This window comes from Carcharhinus amblyrhynchos, chromosome 15, assembly GCF_965287045.1.
Source record: "Carcharhinus amblyrhynchos chromosome 15, sCarAmb.v2.hapA, whole genome shotgun sequence".
Taxonomy (NCBI): domain Eukaryota; kingdom Metazoa; phylum Chordata; class Chondrichthyes; order Carcharhiniformes; family Carcharhinidae; genus Carcharhinus; species Carcharhinus amblyrhynchos.
In genome coordinates this window covers 66,507,680-66,523,425 of record NC_137338.1, presented here as the reverse complement: position 1 = coordinate 66,523,425, position 15,746 = coordinate 66,507,680, and the positions used below count along the sequence as shown (strand labels likewise).

General features: G+C 43.3%; 1 protein-coding gene across 3 annotated transcripts in view; it reads left to right on the top strand.

Annotated features, from left to right (window-relative positions):
* The window catches only part of mbtps2 (membrane-bound transcription factor peptidase, site 2), a 43,994-nt gene extending 28,469 nt beyond the window's left edge, over positions 1-15,525 (top strand). For 2 of the 3 annotated variants that reach the window (XM_080204105.1, XM_080204104.1), the window contains exons 10-11: positions 5,429-5,504; positions 11,417-15,525. In XM_080204105.1, the coding sequence (XP_080060231.1) occupies positions 5,429-5,504; positions 11,417-11,639 (299 nt within the window). In that variant the 3' untranslated portion in view covers positions 11,640-15,525. Of the gene's footprint in view, positions 1-5,428; positions 5,505-11,416 lie in introns of those variants that run through there. The other variant, XR_013888691.1, reaches the window with a different exon arrangement.
* Positions 15,526-15,746: the final 221 nt, after the last annotated feature.

The window sequence follows — 15,746 nt, the reverse complement described above, 5'->3', positions numbered from 1 at the left end:
TTTAACCTTGTGTTGTGTGACTTCTTATTGTGCCCACCTCAGTCCAACATCACTATCCCCACATCTTGACAAGTGATGTGGAGGAAAAAGTTTCAAAATCCCAACTTGGGAATTCTGTTCTGATCCACCAGTGGGATATTAAGCCATGAGATGTAAAGATGTGCGCCTTTGATCCCCAACTTGAGAGAGAGTCATTAAATTGTCCTGCTTTACTTCTGGATTTTCTTCTAACTCAGGCCATTAATATTGTGTCATAGAAAATAGAACATTACAGCACAGTGCAGGTCCTTCGGCCCTCAGTGTTGTGCCGAGCTATGTCCAATCCCAAGATCAAGCTGTCCCCTTCCTATTCTGGTGTGCTCCATGTGCCTATCCAATAACCGCTTGAAAGTTCCTAAAGTGTCCGATTCCACTATCATACCAGGCAGTCTATTCTGCATCCCAACCACTCTGGGTAAAGAATCTACCTTGGACATCCTCCCTATACCTCCCACGATGAACCTTATAGTTATGCCCCTTAGCAACAGCTACATCCACCTGAAGAAATAGTCTCTGCATGTTCACTCTATCAATCCCTCTCATCTTATAAACCTCTATTAAGTCGCCTCTCATCCTCCTCCGCTCTAAAGAGAAAAGCCCCAGCTCCCTCAATCTTTCCTCATAAGATCTACCCTCCAAACCAGGCAGCATCCTGGTAAATCTCCTCTGCATACTCTCCAATGCTTCCACATCCCTCTTATAGTGAGGTGACCAGAACTGAACACGATATTCCAAATGTGGTCTCACTAATGTCTGGTATAGTTGCAGCATAACCCCACGGCTCTCAAACTCAAACCCCCTGTTAATAAACGCTAACACACTGTAAGCCTTCTTCACGGTTCTATCCACTTGAGTGGCAACCTTCAGAGATCTGTGGATACGAACCTCAAGATCTCTCTGTCCCTCCACATTCCTTAGAACCCTGCCGTTGACCCTGTAATCTGCATTCAAGTTTGTCCTACCAAAATGAATCACCTCATATTTATCAGGGTTAAACTCCATCTGCCACTTTTTGGCCCAGCTCTGCATCCTATCAATGTCTCTTTGCAACCTGCAAGACCCTTCCACCTCATCCACTACTCCACCAATCTTGGCATAGTCAGCAAATTTACTAACCCAGCCTTCAGCCCCTTCTTCCAAGTCATTGATAAAAATCACAAATAGCAGAGGATCCAGCACTGACCCCTGTGTTACACTGCTGGTAACTGGCTTCCAGCCTGAAAATTTTCCATCCACCACCACCACCACCCTCTATCTTCTATGAGACAACCAGTTACTTATCCAATTGGCCAAATTTCCTTCTATCCCACACATCCTTATCTTCTTCATGAGCCAAGATCATGAGTCATTCACCAATGAGATGCCTGTCAGTAGAGAGAAGACTAGCATCAAACTCACTGTTTTGGCTCTACTGTCTCCCTCAGCTTGTTCTTCACTTCCACTTCAGTCTGCTTCCAACCTTGTGAAAGCTAATCCCCACCCCACGCCACTCCATCCCACCCCACCCCGAAAGATATTGGGTAGGTTAAAGCCACCACTTCCTGCCACAGAGTATTCTCTTGTTTCTAACCCGTCCCTGGCCACTGTCTTGGGTTAAAGCAGATTCTGAAAGCTGTTCAATCCCGTGTGTGCTGCTGAGCCTCAGAGACTAACACCTCACCTTCAGAAACTTCCATTTCTCTCATCTGCTATTTTTTAAAAAAAACTCATTTACCATTTTGTCCTTATAGTGTAAAGGTATGGTACGTACAGGGTTAATGTGGAATGGCAGTCAGTACCACCCACACAGTAATGTAAGATGGCATGTGACCCAGACCCGGGTTTAGTGTGGCGTTGAGCAGAGATATGTATCAACCTAAACATGGAGATAGCTCCCAGCTCATACCCTTTGATGTGTGTAAATAGTTCTGATGGTTAGTACAGACTTACAGTTAAGCTGCAGAAAACTACAAAGAACTCTTTAAGACATAGTGACCTGTAATCAACACCCTCCCAACACCCGAAGCCTTGATTATACTGCCACCATTGACCAACTACCTGTTCCCATCTGTCCAGAAATTCCAACCCTTCTATTGCTCTGCTTCTTGTAACCTGGTAAAATGTCTCACAACACCAGGTTAAAGTCCAACAAGTTTATTTGATAATAACCCTACTAGCCTTCACACCATACGACAATGCAGAGTTGCTGACCAGAAACTGATAGCCAAGTTCTGCACACGTGAGGATGGCCTCAAACAGGATCTTGGGTTCATGTCACATTATCTGTAACCCCCATGACTTCCTGGGCTTGCAACATCTCACTAACTGTCCTGTCTGGAGACAATACCTATGCTTAATGCTATCTCCACACACATTGCCTGCACCTTTAAGGCTTGATTAGCTGTAATGACTCGCATTCTAATTGGTATTCTGTAAACTGTGTGTGCCTTTATATGCTGTGTGTGTGATCAGAACTCTCCATTCGCCTGATGAAGGGGCAAACCCTGAAAACTAGTGGGTTTACTATCAAATAAACTTGTGGGACTTTAACCTGGTGCTGTGAGATTTCTTACTGTGTTTACCCCAGTCCAACGCCAGAATCTCTACATCTTGTAACCTGTCCAGCTTCCCTGTCACCCCATCCTCTCTAGCTTATGTTGGCTTCTGTTCCCAAAACATTAAACATTAAAGTCTCTCCTTGTGTTTTAACATCTTTACAGCCGCACTCCTCTCTTCAAAACTCCCTGAAACTTGCAAACTATTCCCTGCCCATGCATTCTCAGTTCAGCCATGACTCTGGCCTCTTGTGCATTCCCTGCACCCTTCACCTTGTTATCAGTGGCTGTGTCTTTAACTGTCTACATTCCCAGAGTCTCTATCCACCTCCCTCTCCTCCAATTAACAGTCTTCTTTCAATGCCCGTCTTTCACTAAGCTATAGGTCACGTCCTCAAGTGCCTTCTCCTTTGGAATTGTTGTGAAGCACTTTGATAGTTATTTCAATGCTGCAAGTTATAAATGTTATACTGTTGGAAAAGATTTGCTGGTGAATAACTATAATGTCCACTCTTTTTAGCCAGAAGGATTAAGGAAAATCCCAAGGCTTTTTATACACATATAAAGACCGAGAGGGTTGGCCCACTCAAGGACAAGGGAGGGAATTTATGCATGGAACCAGAGGAAATGCGTCAGTATTCTCCAAAGAAAAGGATTTGGTGGATGATGAGCCTGCAAGAGGATGTGTAGATAGTTTGAGTCATGTTGAGATCAAAAAAGAGGAGGTATTGGGGTTCTTGAGAAACTTTAAGGTAGACAGGTCCCCAGGGCCTGATGGGATATACCCCAGAATACTGAGAGGCAAGGGAGGAAATTGCTGGGGCATTGAGAGAAGTCTTTGTATCCTCACTTGCTACAGGGGCGATCGCAAAGGATTGGAGAATAGTCAATGTTGTTCCTAAGGGTAGCAAGAATAATCCAGGTTGGTGTGCCTTACATCAGTGGTAGGGAAATTATTGGAGAGGATTCTTCAAAACAGGATTTATTCCCACTTAGAAATAGGTGGATGTATTAGTGAGAGGCAACATGGTTTTGTGAAGAAAAGATCGTGTCTCACAAACTTGATCAAATTTTTTGAGAAAGTGAAGAAAATGATTGAGGGTAGGGCAATGGATGTTGTCTACGTGGATGTCAGTAAGGCCTTTGACAAGGTCCCTCATGGCAGACTGGTGCAGAAGGTGAAGTCGCACAGGATCAGAGGCGAGCTGGCAAGATAGATACAAAACTGGCTTGGTTAAAGAAGACAGAGTAGCAGTGGAAGGGTGTGTATTTGAATGGAGGGCTGTGACAAGTGGCATTCCTCAGGGATCAGTGCTGGGACCTTTGCTATATATATATTAAAATGATTTGGAGGAAAATGAAGCTGGTTTGATTACTAAGTTTGCAGACAATATAAAAGGTTGGTGGATTTGCAGATAGCAATGAGGACCATCAGAGGATACAGGAGGATATAGATCGGTTGGAAACTTGAATGGAGAGATGGCAGGTGGAGTTTAATTTGGATAAATGTGAGATAATGCATTATGGAAGGTCTAATACAGGTAGGAAGTATACAGTAAATGGCAGAACTGTTAAGAGTATTAATAGGCAAAGGGTGTACAGGTAAGCAGGTCACTGAAGTGGCACTGCAGGCAGAGAAGGTAGTCAAGAAGGCGTATGGTATGCTTTTCTTCATTGGCCGGGGCATTGAGTTTAAAAATTGGCAAGTCGTGTTGCAGCTTTATAGAATTTTAGTTAGGCTGCAGTTGGAATATAGTGTTCAATTTTGGTTGCCACACTACCAGAAGGATGTGGAGATTTTGGGGAGGGTGCAGAAAAGATTTACCAGGATGTTGCCTGGTCTGGAGGACATTAGTTATCAGGAGGCGTTGGAGAAACTTGGTTTGTTCTCACTGGAATGATGGAGGTTGAGGGGCGACCTGATAGAAGTCTACAAGATTATGAGAGGCATGGACAGAGTGGATAGTCAGAAACTTTTTCCCAAGTGGAATAGTAAATTACTAGGGGGCACAGGTTTAAGATGGGAGGAACATGGTTTAAAGGAGATGTACGAGGCAGATTTTTTTTACACAGCAGTGGGTGCCTGGAATTCGTTGCTGGGTGAGGTAGTGGAAGCAATATGGTAGTGACTTTTAAGGGGCATCTTGACAAATATGTGAATGTGATGGAAATAGAGGGATACGGTCCCCCGAAGCGTAGGGGGTTTTAGTTAAGTCAGACAGCATGGTTGGTGCGGGCTTGGAGGGCCGAATGGCCTGTTCGTGTGCTGTAATTTTCTTATTTCTTATTATTGTTGTGATTATATTTAAGACCAACCAGACCAGCCATTGATTAAATCCATAATGGTTTCAGCTGCAGACAATTTCACACCATTTATACCTTCTATGTGCAGAGTCTGGGGCTCAGCGTTAGACTGGCACTTCATAGAAGCTTCATAGAATCAATACGTGCAGGAGGAGGCCATTTGACCCATCAAGGCTGGCACTCTCCAAAAGAACATCCAACTTGAGCCTTCCCACTATGTATTTACCATGGCTAATCCACCTAACGTGCACATTTGGGCATCACTGGAATTGTAAAAGGAGCCTGACGGATTAATAGGTCCATTTCTTGTACTTGATATGCTTCCTGTTAATTGTGTTTAATTATATGCATGTGGAGGGAATTGATCGGTGTTTTACCTGAGCACAGTTGAAGAGATGCTTCTTGAAACTGTGGGAGGGTCATGTTAGGAAGAGGTATGCTTGTAATGTTTCATTCTGTAAATAAATGTAAGATTGAGTGAAGATTCCCCCAGCATCATCCTTTCCTGGATTCGAACAATTGCTGAGATGATGTGTCTTTTTTGTTCATAGTGAGCCTCACCAACTACATACCGCGATTCGGATTCCTACATCTGGACATTCCTGTGGTGATTGAAACTTTTTGCAAGTATCCTTTTCTTATTCAAAGCAGCCCAGAGCTGCCACTGGTAGGTGGATGGAAATGTATCTGAAGTGCACAGAATAAGTTGCATCTGTGTGAGAAGGGTTGATTTGAATCTGACCAGAGATGGAGCTTTGACCAGCTCCTCCTTCATGCATTCAGTTGTCTCATCCCTTCACTTGTGCCCTTGGATATTCCCAGGCCAGATAATGACAACAGATTTCTTTCCCTAAAGGACATTAGTGAACCGGGTGGGATTTTAAAACATTCTGGTCATCGTTACTATTTTAATTCCAGAATCTTACTGAATTCAAATTTCACCATCTGTTATAGTGGGATTTGAGCCTGGGTTTCCAGAGCTTTACTCTGGGTCTCTGGATTACTAGTCCAGTGACTAGTCCACTGCCTCCACTTTTATAATCTTCCTATTCATGTGCTTATTCAAAGGTGAAATAATCTTTGAATAATCCTTGATGTGATAACATTTCTTCTAGTCCCCTGCTTCATAATCCCAGTGACAGTCCTCAGTCTATGTCGTTTTGTTTATTGATACACCAATAAGTGCAAACAATCTTTCACTTAGCCTGTTGAAATCTTCTGGGATTTATGCTCTGTGCTATTGTAAACTGCTTTACCCCTTCTTTGCTTCAGTTCTGTGCCCCCCCCCCCGCCACCCCATATCAGTAAGATTTGGCCCTGTTCCTGCCTTAGTGTCAAATTCCCACCTCCCCCATTCCCCCATGCCATTCCTGTTCTATTGCCCCATGCTGTGAGTACAGTACTTGTTCCGTTGTCTGTGTCCTTCCATGTTAGCTCCCTCGAAGATTAGTGTCCCTGTCAATGTCATCATTACTCAGGGCTCCGGACAATCTGACAGCTTCAGTATTCCCCCCAAACACTCCTCCCCTGCCTAGGAGATGGTCACCTCCTTTTATCCGAGTTTCTTTTGCTTCTACTCCTCCTGTGAGCAAAACACCGTGGATGCTGGAAATCTGAAACAAAGATGGCACTGAAAAAATTCAAAAGGTCTGGCAGCATCTGTGGAGAGAAACCGAATGAACGTTTTGAGTCATATGTACCTCGAAATCCTCTTCTAGTACATCGCTGGCTTTTGGTGTCATTTCCTGATCTTGCCCAGAACTGGAAAATGTCATCAACTTTGATGTCAGCATTCCAAAGACTCCACGATACTCCAGTCCGATCAACCCCCAAACATCTCATCCCCTTCCCACAGCACCTTCCCATGTAACACCTGCTCTTTGACCTCCTCTTTTTTCACAATCCACAGCCCCAAACCCATCTAAATCAATGCTTTGCTTGTTCTTCTTTCAATTTAGTATTCATTGCTCAAAGTCTGGTCTGTTCACTGGGAGACGAAACATAGATTACAAAGAACAAAGATAATTACAGCACAGGAACAAGCCTTTTGAACCTCCAAGCCTGTACCGACCATGCTGCCTGACTGAACGAAAACTTCTGTGGACCATACCCCTCCACCCTCCCGATTTGAGAGGGTGCAGGGGAGATTGACTAGGTCGATTCCAGAGTTGAGAGGGTTGGCTTATTAGGAGAAACTGAGTAGACTGGGGCTATACTCATTGGAATTCAGAAGAATGAGGGGAGATCTTGTAGAAACATATAAGATTATGAAGGGAATAGATAAGATGGAAGAAAGGAAGTTGTTTCCACTGGCGGGTGGAACTAGAACTAGGGAAGAGAGCCTTAAAGTAAGGGGAAGTAGATTTGGTACTGAGGTGAGGAGGAACTTGTTCACACACAGGGTTGTGAATCTGTGGAATTCCCTGCCCAGTGAAGCAGTTGAGGCTTCCTCATTGAATGTTTTTAAGGTACAGGTAGATAAAGGTTTGAACAGTAAAGGAATTCAGGGTTATGGTGAGTGGGCTGGTAAGTGGAACCTAGTCCACGAAAAGATCAGCCATGATCTTATTAAATGGCAGAGCAGGCTTAAGGGGCCAGATGGTCTACTCCTCCTCGTTCTTATTCCCATCGTATTCATGCATTTGTCAAGACACCTCTTAAAAGTTTCTATCATATCTGCTTCCACTACCCCCCCCAACTCCCTCCCCCCCCCCCCCCCCCCCCCCAAACCCGGCAGCGAGTTCCAGGCACCCACCACTCTCTGTATAAAAAAAACTTGCCTCGGATATCTCCTTTAAATTTTGCCCCTTGCACCTTAAACCTATGCCCCCTAGTAATTGGCTCTTCCACCCTGGGAAAAAGCTCCTATTCATTCTGTCCGTGCCCCTCATAATCTATCAGGTCACCCCAAAGCCTCCATCATTCCAGTGAGAACAAACCAAGTTTCTCCAACCTGCTCCATAGCTAACGCCCTCCATACCAGGCAACATACTGGTAAATCTTTTCTGTACCCTCACCAAAGCCTCCACATCCTTCTGATAATGGGGCAACCAGAATTGAACACCATATTCCAAGTGCAGCCTAATTAAGGTTCTATAAAGCTGCAACATGACTTGCCAATCTTTAAACTCAATGCCCTGGCGATGAAGGCCAGCATGCTATGTGCTTTCTTGACTACTTTTGCCACCTGTGTTGCAACTTTCAGTGACCTGCATACCTGTACACCCAGATCCCTTTCCCTATCAATACTCTCAAGGGTTCTACCATTTACTGTATATTTCTTATCTGTATTAGACCTTCCAAAATGCATTATCTCACAGTTATCTAGACTAAACTCCATCTCTCCAGTCAAGTTTCCAACCAATCTATATCCTGCTGTATCCTGTGATGGTCCTCGTTGTTATCCGCAAATCCACCAACCTTTTATATTGTCTGCAAACTTAGTAATTAAACATTTTCCTCCAAATCATTTTAATATATACTGATCCCTGAGGACCGCCACTTGCCACAGCCCTCTATTCAGAAATGCACCTTCCGCCGCTACCCTCTGTTTCCTATGACCAAGACAGTTCCGTATCCACCTTTCCAACTCATTTCTGATCCCATGTGACTTCACCTTCTTCAGCAATCTACCATGAGGGACCTTGTCAGAGGACTTACTGAAGTTCGTGTAGACAATGTCCACTGCCCAACCCCCATCAACCATCTTCATCACTTCCTCAAAAACGCAATCAAGTTAGTTAAACTTTGCGTCAGTATTCACCAAAGGACTTGGTGGATGATGACACTGAGAAAGGGTGTGTAGTTAGTTTGAGTCATGTTGAGATCAAAAAAGTGGTGGTATTGGGGTTCGTGAAAAACTACCCTTCACAAAACCATGTTGCCTCTCACTAATACATCTACTTACTTCTAAGTGGGAGTAAATCCTGTCTCAAACAATCCTCTCCAATAATTTCCTTACCAATGATGTAAGGCTCACCAGTCAGTAATTACCTGGATTATTCTTGCTGCCCTTTTTAAACAAAGGAACAGCATTGGCTATTCTCCAATGCTCTGGAACCTCCCCTGTAGCCAGTGAGGATACAAAGATTTCACTCAAGGTCCCAGCAATTTCCTCCCTGGCGCCTCTCTGTATTTTGGGGTTTATCTCATCAGGCCTTGGGAACCACTTTGGTAGGAAGAATGGTAGGAAGGACTATTACTTACGGGGCGAAAAACTGCAGCAGGCGACGGTGCAGAGGGACCTCGGGGTCCTTGTGCATGAGTCGCAAAAACCCAGCCTGCAGGTGCAGCAGGTGGTCAGGAAGGCGAATGGGATGCTGGCCTTCATAGCGAGGGGGATTGAATATAAAAGTAGGGAGGTCTTGCTGCAGCTGTATAGGGCATTGGTGAGGCCGCAGCTGGAGTACTGTGTGCAGTTTTGGGCGCCGCACCTGCGCAAGGATATTTTGGCCTTGGAGGGAGTGCAGAGGAGGTTTACTAGGCTGATACCGGAGTTGAGGGGGTTGAGCTATGAGGAGAGGCTGAATAAACTAGGCTTGTACTCGTTAGAGTTTAGAAGAATGAGGGGAGATCTCATTGAGACGTATAAGATGATGAATGGGATGGATAGGATAGAGGTGGAAAGACTCTTCCCGCTCAAAAAAGACAGTAGGACTAGGGGGCACAGCCTCAAGATAAAGGGGGGGCGGTTCAGAACGGAGTTGAGGAGGAACTTCTTCACTCAAAGGGTGGTGAATCTCTGGAATTCTCTGCCCGTTGAAGTGGTGGAGGCTGCCTCGCTAAATATTTTTAAGAAGCGGGTTGATGGGTTTTTGATAAGAGAGGGGATTAAGGGTTATGGGGAGAGGGCGGGAAAGTGGAACTGAGCCACGACAGATCAGCCATGATCTTATTGAATGGCGGGGCAGGCTCGAAGGGCCAGATGGCCTACTCCTGCTCCTATTTCTTATGTTCTTATGTTAATGTTTTTCAAGATCCCCAATACCACCACCTTTTTGATCTCAACATGACTCAAACTATCTACATACCCTTTCTCAGAGTCTTTGCCCACCAAGTCCTTCTCTTTGGTGAATACTGATGCAATACTCATTTAATACCTCGCCCATTTCCTCTGGCTCCATGCAGAGATTTCCTCCCCTGTCCTTGAGTGGGCCAACCCTTTCCCTGGCTAACTTCTTGCTCTCTACATATGTATGAAAAGCCTTGGATTTTCTTTAATCCTGTTGGCCAATGACTTTTCATGGCCCCTTGTTAATTCTCCTCACTCCTTGCTTAAGTTTCTTTCTACTTTTCTTGTATTCCACATTTGCTTTGTGTGTTCCCAGCTTCCTAACCTTGACAAATGCTTCCTTTTTTTTCATTGACGAGGCTCACAATATCTCTCGTTTTCCAAGGTTCCCAAAACTTGCCATACTTATCTTTGATCCTTACAGGAATGTGCCAGTCCAGAATCCCTATCAACTTACACTTGAAAGCCTCCACATGCCAGATATTGTTTTGCCCTCAAACATCTTCCTCCAATTTACATTCTTCAGTTCCTGCCTAATATTTTTGTAATTAGCCTTCTCCCCTGCACTTTAGCACCTTAACTTGAGAACTACAATTATCTTCTTCCATCCGTATCTTAAAGCTTATTGAATTATGGTCACTGTTCCGGAACTGCTGCCCTACTGAAATGTCAACCACCAGGCTGGGCTCGTTCCCCAATACCAGGTTCAGTACGGCCCCCTTCCTGAGTTGGACTATCTACATGCTGTTTCAAGAAGCCCTCCTGGATGCTTCTTACAAGCTCTGCCCCATCCACGTCCCTACCATTAAGTGAATCCCACTCAACATGGGAAGTTAAAATCTCCCATTACAACAACCTTGTTACTTTGATTTGATTTATTATTGTCACGTGAATTAGCATATAATGAAAAGTATTATTTCTTGCGTGCTATACAGGCAAAGCATACCATTCATCAAAAAGGGAACAAGAGAATGCAGAATGTAGTGTTAGTCATAGTTCGAGAAAGATCAACTTAATGCAAGGTAAGTCCATTCAATAGTCTGATGGCATCAAGGAAGAAGCCGTTCTTGAGTCGGTTGGTATGTGATCTCAGATTTCTGTATTTTTTTCCTAACGGAAGAAGGTAAAAGAGAGAATGTCCAAGGTGCATGGCATCCTCAATTAGCTGGCTGCTTTGCCGAGGAGCAGGAAGCATCGACAGAGTCAATGGATGGGAGGTTGGTTTGTGTGATGGGTTGGGCTACATTCATGACCTTTTCAGTTTCTTATTAGATGAATAATCCACACAGCATGAGCTGAACTTTCGCCGTGCCCATTTAAAAATTGAACCTAGTTGGAAGGACTCATTGCTGTAAAAGTCACCAGGAAGCTATTGCTTTATTATAAAACTCCAACTGGCTCACGACTAAAGGAAGGAAACCTTGCCAGTGACACCAATATCCTGAGAATGTATGAATAAAAATGTCAAATTTTTATTCAAATATGAAAAGTTCAGTAATGATTTATTTCCTTGATTGTACTGTAACAGATACTTGCTTTCCCTCTCTGGAGCCCTAGCTGTCATTAATGCTGTGCCCTGCTTTGCCCTGGATGGACAGTGGATGCTGAGTTCCTTCTTGGAAGCTACACTAAGTTCCTTCATTGTTGAAAAGCAGAACCGAGAACTCATTGGTTTTTTTATCTTGCTCTTTGGCAGTGCTCTCCTAGCATCTAATGTGGTTCTGGGGCTTTGGATGGTAACCACAAGGTAGCACTTTCAGCCTTTGCTGGACTAGCTCAGACTGGGTGAGGGGTATCTTTCATATGTGTGTTTTTGGCACCCCGTGAGCTGAGTGCATGTGTCGAGCCCAGTCCAAGATTTAAACAGAATTCTATGGGCTGTGCCAATGAGGTTTTGCACTGCCTATTCCTCCACATGATGCTCCTTATTGAGAGCATATAATTGGGAAACCTGCTGTATTGCTGTTGCACTGTGTCATGGTTTTTATGTTGTGACGTTTAATTCCGAACAGCAATGGAACTTGAGTTTACCCCTTCCGCTCCCTTTTCAAACGGCTAATTTCATTTGGGACCTTCTAGTGAAGGTCCCTATGGAATTGAGTGAAAATCAAGCCCTCCAACAAATACAACAGAAAACTGGGTCATTCTGAATGCATCTTTGATTCAAGCAGTCTCCACTGGATATCGGATTACCAAATGTACACATGGATTTGAAATCATTGTCCTTCACAATTGTAACCAAAAGCCACAGATAATAAGAAAGAAGCAGAAAAATTCTAGAAATACCATACAACATGCAAAGTGGCATCTGTGAGGAGATGGATTGCTGTTTGGAGTGTGTTCATAGATGTGTAAAGGATAAAAACTCAACAAGTATTAATCACTCTTGTCTCCACATATGCTATCAGCCATGCTGTATCTTTTTAATTGGCTTGTATTTACTAGTCATCAGGATTTTCTGTTTGAGTGTGCTGAGCATTGTGAATGAATTCCCAAACTGTTGAACACAGTTTGAGCCTATCTAGAGACTATTTTAATGTGCTGTTTGAGACTGGAAATAGAAGTGACACCTGATGGCTGATTTATCTCCCTTGCCAATAGCAAGTATCCATTTATTCCACAGATTTTGTGAGATGCATTTCTGATACTGCACGTATCGCCTGACAGATTATCCCCTCAGAAGAGTCATTGGACCCTTGAATAATTATAATAAAATAAAACAAAATTAAATCTTTCTTAAATAGAAACACAATCCTGTCATAGTGTAAACAGAATACTGCGTGTTGAAAGTCTGGGAGTGATTGAATTTGATTAGAATTTTTACTGGCAGAAGTGCTCCAATACAGCCAGCGTGTGGTGTACAGGTTCCTTCCCTGTGACCTGGAGATGGCCAGCGGCAAGGCATGTCTGTGTTTGTCTGAATGTTGATCTATTTTCATGGTTGGTGACCCTATTGTTTTATTCTGTTTTAGTCCTGTGCCAAGCGATTCTTTTCATTACCAGCTTTTACAGTTTGCTCTAATTCCTGGTGCCAAGGCTTCAGGAATGCTTAAGCAGGCTGGCATGGACACAGTTGCCCGGTCAGAGCCAAAGCATGAGTGCATCTTGTTAAGGCTGCGTTTGTTTTCATTGTGGCACTTAGGGAGAACATTGCCTGCACACACACACACAGGTCAGTGTCAGAACCTGTGTTTTTTAAAGTGAGAGAGGTTTGAAATGTAGTTCTACTTTCCATTGCCAAATTAAGCATTTTTTCCAAATTTTACACGATCTCTTATGTGGGATTTTGTCGAAACCACATAGAATCTGTACAGTACAGAAGGAGGCCATTCGGCCCTTTGAGTTTGCATGAACAACAATCCCAGCCAGGCCCAATCCCCATAACCCTATGTATTTAACGTCCAAATTCCCCTGACACTAAGGGGCAACTTGGCTGGCCAGTGCACTAACCAGTATATCTGTGGACTGTGGGAGGAAACAGGAGCACGCAGACACGGGGAGAACATGCAGACTCTGCACAGACAGTGACCCAAGCTGGGAATTGAACCTGAGTTCCTGGTGCTGTGAGACAGCAGTGCTAACTAATGCCATCGTGCCACCCCATCCACTGGCTCTTCCTCATCAACTCCACTAGTTACATCCTTGAAGAATTCCTGTTGATTTGTCAGGCATGATTTCCCTTTCATAAATCCATGCTGATTCTGGCCATGCTGTTTTATAACATCAAACCAAAACAGTTCATGGAAAAAGTGGCATCAGTGCTGAGAGCAACCAACTTAACATCTGGTTACAATGTGTGTGGAAGCAGGAGAGAGTCTCATTACAGTGTGGGGGAGGGAGAGGCTGATTACAGTGTGTGTGGGGAAAGGGGAGAGGGGCTGATTAGTGTGTGGGGGAGGGGGCTGATTACAATGTTGTGTTTTCTACATTGATCAGGTTGCAATCCAAGGTTTTTCCATACATTTGTGAAACGTGCTTGTTTCTTTATACATTTAGTGTGAATCTCACAGCCTGAGGGGATTCTATACATTTCACGTTCCCTCAGCGCATTATTGCTGAATGTCATGTCATGAATTTATAGTCTTTGCACAATCTAGTCCTTGTTTTTTGGCAAGTGATTTCACTGTGAGACTCAGCACTTTGAGTATTACAGGCAAACATATTAGCTCAACTGAACCCCAAAGATCACAATAAAAAAAGATATTCTGCGAGATTTCATATTCACATTGAGCTTTAAAAGGGATCAACTGCGGTAGGAATTGTTTAAATCATTACAAAACTGTGTATCAACTTAAATTATGCAGGTACGAGAAAGTAACCAAATTTGATTTCCTTGTTTTTCCCGCTATCTTTAAGTGTCCACGTTCAATTCACAGAATTACAAGTTAAAACATTTATCAGGTTACATAAATAAGTCAATTATTTTATTATATGGGAAGAGATTATCTTTTACATATTTCCAAGTCTTAACTGAGTATCTATTTTCCATGAGAACTGGGAAAATGGAATGGACTAGCCTACGTCCTTTCATGGTGAAAAATGTTATAGCTTGTCACTGTGGGGCGGGGGCTGGATGCTCCTCTCGCACTAGCCTCTCGCCCATCTAGCTCGGCTCGGTCTCTGCACTCTCTCACATGGTCTCTGTTCCTTATTTTCTTCCTTGAACAGTGCTTCACTGAACAGACACTGACATTGCATCTGTGTATGTGTAGGAAGCGCTCCCTCTAATGTTGCAGCACAAATAAACACAACTTACAGTTTGATAATTTTCTTGCCTTTTCATCCTCTTCTGTATGCTTTTGTTCCTTTGATGTTTTCCTGTAAGCATCACTGATTTATTTTAACAATTCCTTGCTTATTCAAGTAGTATCATGTTCTTCGCACAAACCTCCTCTTTATGTTGAGTCACTTCCCTCCCCATGCCATTGTTCCAACCCTCAGGTGTTTGCTTGTCTTTGTTTCGCGTTGAGACTTGGTTCGTAACCTGTCTGTTATCTTTGCAAATGCTACTGCTGTATTTTTGGTGTTGTGTGGTTCTGCATTTATGTATCCTTGGCTCAGTGTTTACAATTTCTATTCCTGTGTGAGTGAGAGCATTTGTGATGAGTCTTGTGATGTTAACAGCTGGAACTCTACCCGACTTGACAATTTTATGTATTTTTCATGTTCAGTACATGGGTGATGCTGACAATGTAACATTTACTGGCCATTCCAAGCTATTTGGCAGCTGAGTGAATTAAGACTTGACCACTTGTGGGCCAAACCAGGTAAAGGTGCCCACTTCCTTTCCTGAAGAATGAGTGAATCTGTTGCACTGCTATCATTCAGCTGCATTGCATCTGGCTGGCCAGGTAGAGTGTCTTCTGGTCTTCCTGTAATAAATTATTAGATGCCCTCACACATGAGGGAGGGAACATTCTTTTTTTTTACCGGCACAGGCAGTTGAAAGTACTAGCACATCACTGCCAGTACAATATCAACCCAATGTTGTAAATGTGCATTGGTTTGATCTGTGGAGGAATATCAAGTTTGCAATACAGTTTAGTATTTGTCTTGTCCACATTACTGGTGTTTGTAAAATAAATGACCCTCTGTTTTGTAACGATATCATGTCTGCATTAAATAGATTTGAAACACGTTCTCTGGAAACATTTTGATCTTGAATTTTAGATTTTGTACTAAGTTCTGACTAACAAATGAGTGACACAAATGTTTTGCTGCCTTTTATTGAACATAGTTCAGATTTTCCAGGAAGCACTTTCTAATTTTACAAGTTATGATCTGAAAGTGTGTTAGAGGAAGATTTGAAAATAACCTCAAAGGGAATTGGTTATATTGGATATAACCTCAGAGAATTG